This window comes from Triticum urartu, chromosome 2A (assembly GCF_056163025.1).
Source record: "Triticum urartu cultivar PI428250 chromosome 2A, HENAU_Tu73, whole genome shotgun sequence".
NCBI classification, from domain to species: Eukaryota; Viridiplantae; Streptophyta; class Magnoliopsida; order Poales; family Poaceae; genus Triticum; species Triticum urartu.
Window position 1 is genome coordinate 590700446 of NC_141874.1, and position 4620 is coordinate 590705065.

A 4620-nucleotide genomic window follows, 5' to 3' on the forward strand; every position below is an offset into this window, starting at 1 on the left:
GTTGCGCTCCCATTGGTCCGAGCGACGTGGCGGTGGCAGTGGACAAGTCCGGTGCAGCGCGGACGCATCCGGTGGCGCGGGGAGGAGTGGATCTAGGGTTAGGGGTGGAAGGCACCGCGAATTTCGGAGGGAGGTTATATATACAGGCATAGAGGGAGCTAGGAGAGTCCAAACGAGGTGCGGTTTGCGGCCACGCGATCGTGATCGAACGACCGAGATGATGGAGCAGAGTTAGGTAGGTTTTGGGCCAAATTGGAAGGGTGTTGGGCTGCAACACACACGAGGCCTTTTCGGTCCCTCGGTTAACCGTTGGAGTATCAAACGAAGTCCAAATGGTACGAAACTTGACAGGCGGTCTACGGTAGTAAACCAAGGCCGCTTGGCAAGACTCGGTCCAATCCGGAAATTTTTAATTCCCACACATGAAAGAAAGGTAGAAATGACCACCGGAGAAGAACGGAACGCCGGATTGCAAAACGGACAATGGGGAAAATGCTCGGATGCGTGAGACGAACACGTATGCAAATGAAATGCGCATGATGACATGATATGCAATGCATGACACTCAAGGAATGACAAGGCAACACCAGCGAATAACTGAACGACACCTGGCACATCGGTCTCGGGGCGTTACACCACTATTGATGGATGGCCATGCAGCAGCGTCGTGCTCACCTGCAACTGCAATGGAGTACTAGACGCACAAGGTATGTTGTTGGTGCTGCTTCATGAGCTACCGAGCCATCTAGACGAGCACGCGGTATGAAGGATGCCATTCTCACTACACCACAACCCTTGATTGGGGGCAATTAACTGCCGGCAGAAATATTATAGCAAAGGCAAATCATCTGCCGGGAATTGTTCTACTGCCAGTAAAAGTACTTAATGGCAGATAAACTGCCGGCAGATGTCCAGCAACTAGGGCACTTACACTGCCGGGAACAATGCTTCACTTCTTAGGATAGAGTATGTGCCGTTACAAATGAAACAGGGCACTGTATCTGCCGGGGATTATCATGGGCCGGGCCGAACGAATATTGGCCCATACGAGTGATGGCACGTAAGAGCGCGCGAGAAGCAAAATTTTCGGTCCAAAAGGATAAAATCCCCAAACTCCATCTCAGATCGAAATCGACCGGCCCGTCCACCTCCTCCAAGACCTAGCCGCCTCCTCGACTACCCTCCTCCGCCGCCGCCCACCCTTCGCGGCTGCCGAGCGCCCTCCACCACATCCCTGTGCCAGATCCATCCCAGACCATGCCGCCGACCACCGTCCACCACACCCCAGCACCAACTCCCTCACCGACCACGACGCCGAGCACCCTCCGCTGCCCTGACCACGATTCGCCACACACCAGCAACCCCAAGCAGCAAGCCTCCTCCATGTGTTCTCCCCTGGAATCACCCCCACCAGCTCTGCCGCTTCCAAGAGCTCCTCCCTCGAGCAGCGCCGCCACTTCCAGGAGCTCCTGCCCGACCAACGTTGATGTTCCAGAAGATCCTTACCCAAGCAGCGCCTCCTTCTCTAGGAGCCTCAGCGCTACCTCGTCGTCCTCTCCCCCAAGCAGATGCCTGTCCTGCATTCATTCCCCTGAGTAGGTCTCGGCTACCTCCGCAGCCCAACCAATGAGATTTCTCCGTGTCTTGTGAGTTTGATTAGTCTCATCTCTGTGATTTGTGAGGTATGGTTTGTGCACAGAACAACTGCTATAGTTTTGAAAATTTCTTGAATTGTTACTTTGTTAGATAGAAACTACTCCAAAATAGAGTTTAAAGAAATGAGATTCAGACATTAGACTCCAAATGAAGTGATGGTTTAATTGAATGATTAGGTAGAAAATACTCATTGGAGCAACAGTACCAGCTGATATGGTCGTGTTCTGAAAGTAGACCATAACCATACGTGTAGGCTTTTCATAATCCAATATGTTACCTGCAGCTGAGGATTTATGTGGAATACAGATTACTCTATACTTTTATGACCAACTCGTTATTGTTACTCACAGCCTTTTCAGTTCAGGCTAGAACAAGAAAGCCAAAGTGTCATGTTTTGCCCCTAAATTTCATTTTGCATAGTCAATAAATTAGAAATGGCTAGTACAGTAATACCTTTAATAACAGGAATGTGAATTTTGTAAGCTAGCTAGGCCATACATGCACTTCCATCTCTGTCATACAAGTTGGGCAAACTTTGTGTTTGGATATGTACTGCACTAATTGATATAGGTAATTATATTCTTGATGCTACATGAGGTTTGTCTCCTTTTATCGCCTGCTAATTGATGATTGGTGATTATAGTAGGGCATGGATGCTGATTTATTTATTTTTTGCTAACAGTTTGTATCATGTGCCTTTCTGTTCTCATAGTGAAATGACAATGGTGCCAATATGGTATAAGAATTATGATGCTTTAAATGCTGATAGGGCCATTTACGTCCTCTGATTCGTTGCCCGAGCAGATCTACAGCATCCTCTACTTCTTAACTGATGGTGACATTTCTTTGCTATTCCTACAATATAGATAAATGATATTCTACTATTAGTTTTCCATTTCCTGAAACGACACCTGTCAGTTCACTATTCTGCTATGCTAGATTGCATTCCTTGTCGGTATTGTATTTCTTGTTGCTTGTAGCAGATACGACTGGTATGGATTTTGTTATTATTTTTTTCTTTAATAGAAGGCAAGCTGGGGACTGGTCCATTTGCAAAAGCAGCAATGCAACCACAAGCAAGCTGAGGAGGTAATATATATGTTTCTCTTGGCTATTGCTACGTGATACTATTTCTTTGTTGTTTGACTTTGGAAGGAACTAATTGATCCATTTCTGTTCAGATTAATTTCTGGTGTATACTAGTGTAGTATCAGTTATCAGTATATCAACTGCTTATAAGATGCATTTTAATTTTTAAGATTTTGCACCCTATTTCTGTCGAATACTTCTTTCATGGCTACTGTACCAAAATATGTGCATAATACTTACATTGATGACACTTTCTAAATGCAATAGTATATACTTATGTTACAAATAAAAAATAATATATATATATTTCTTTCGGAAGTACTATATAATTCTTTAATGCCAAACAGTATATGTCATCTCAGTATCTCATTCAACACCGGCCAGTAAATAACTACTGATTTGAGTCATTACAGAAATCATGTTACAAACCACTAGCTACATAGTACAATGGTATAGATGAAAGGGCACAAATGCTCGCAGCCTTCAGTTTGCCAAGGCATTTCTGTTTTGTTAGCAGCCCAAATATTTAGTAAATACAGTGTGCTTCATTAACATCTCCTCTCCTCTCCTGCTTATGCAAACAGAATGGTCGTTCGGATGGCGAGTGTGTTTGCTTGGGCAATGTTGATTTACATATATTTTGATTATAGAAACCAAGTCATCATACAAAAACCAAAAAAATAAATCCCTTTCTTCTTGAAGATGCCGCCATCTTTCTTCTTCTATTCTGTTCTCTTTTCCTTGCTCCTCTCTTTATGATGCTTCATCTTATACTTTATGCCATGTTCTCTTTTACTTTGTTCTGCTTGCTCCTTAACAAAAGCATGGAACCAGGAACTGAACAGTTACTCCCCATTAATAGAACCCAAAATATGTCCCTTTTTGCTGCGTTATGTGATTCATGTTAGTAGTGGAATTTGTTGCTTTTGCACAACACGCCACACGTTCAACATTTTGTGCTTGTCTTTGGATAGATATGCCAACTGCCTAGCTGAGAAGCCACTGACTATTACAAGTACATAGTTCTAGTAAGGGACAGTGAATTGTACATCTTCCTGTTTTGTCATATTTTCCCATGGAATATTTTTGTATGCGCAGTGCAAATAATTCTTGTTTGATCAAATTATGTAATATTGCCTCTTGCTTGCTGTGATGATGAAGTGCTGCACATATGGAAGTTTTATTTAAAATCCAACATGTCCAAATTGTTAATGTGTCAGATTTAAAATCTGAAATAAGAACTCCATTTTGAATTTTTGATCTGTTGCAGGTGCCTCAAAGATACACAAGTTGATCTACAGGCTGCCCTGAAGATTTGGGAGACCTACGACTAAGTTGGTGGAGTGAAATTGTAATAAGCCTTGTTTGTTGAACCTGGAGATATTGGCACGTTTTACGCTCATTTTGTTTTTTTGTTTTGGCACATAAGTCACAAGTTTTACTCTCATTTTGATTGTGTTGCACATCCAGAAACATATGTTCTTTTCCTTTTTGTTGCACGTCCTTGTATATTGTTGTCTCATGAATGTATCAAAGGAAAATACATATTTTGTCTATTATGTTTATCGAATGAAGTTTAAGATTTTGGATGAGGCCTATATGTAATGTTGATTGAAGTTTATCTATAAGTTGTATGATCTATCTTGATTGCTTAATCACGCAGTGGTAATACTAAATTATGTATATGTTGCTCAGAACGTTTGCTAGTGAAACATAACGTTATGGCATATAAACTGCCGGGTGAACATATTTGTGCCGGCAGTTTAACTGCCGGTAACTGTAGTTCCTATGCTAAAACCAGTCTGCCGGGAGAAAACAAACTGCCGGGAAATACATGGGTCGTGGCAGAGAAACTGCCGGGAAAAATTTATCTGC

The 4620-nt window shown here is 42.7% G+C and overlaps 1 protein-coding gene across 1 annotated transcript; it reads left to right on the forward strand.

The window, feature by feature from the left end:
• The first annotated feature begins 1383 nt into the window (after positions 1-1383).
• On the forward strand, positions 1384-4330 carry LOC147986098 (uncharacterized). The gene is made up of 3 exons (XM_087539984.1): positions 1384-1595; positions 2683-2745; positions 4016-4330. The coding sequence occupies exons 1-3, from the start codon at positions 1384-1386 to the stop codon at positions 4077-4079; spliced, it is 339 nt and encodes a 112-aa protein (XP_087396110.1). The 3' UTR covers positions 4080-4330.
• Positions 4331-4620: the final 290 nt, after the last annotated feature.

Excerpts from the sequence above, each read along its gene's own strand:
- LOC147986098 (XM_087539984.1), top strand. The coding sequence starts at position 1,384 with ATGTGTTCTCCCCTGGAATCACCCCCACCAGCTCTGCCGCTTCCAAGA. Across the intron at positions 1,596-2,682 it reads TCCTGCATTCATTCCCCTGA|AAGGCAAGCTGGGGACTGGT; the intron begins GTAGGTCTCGGC and ends TTTCTTTAATAG. Across the intron at positions 2,746-4,015 it reads ACCACAAGCAAGCTGAGGAG|GTGCCTCAAAGATACACAAG; the intron begins GTAATATATATG and ends GATCTGTTGCAG.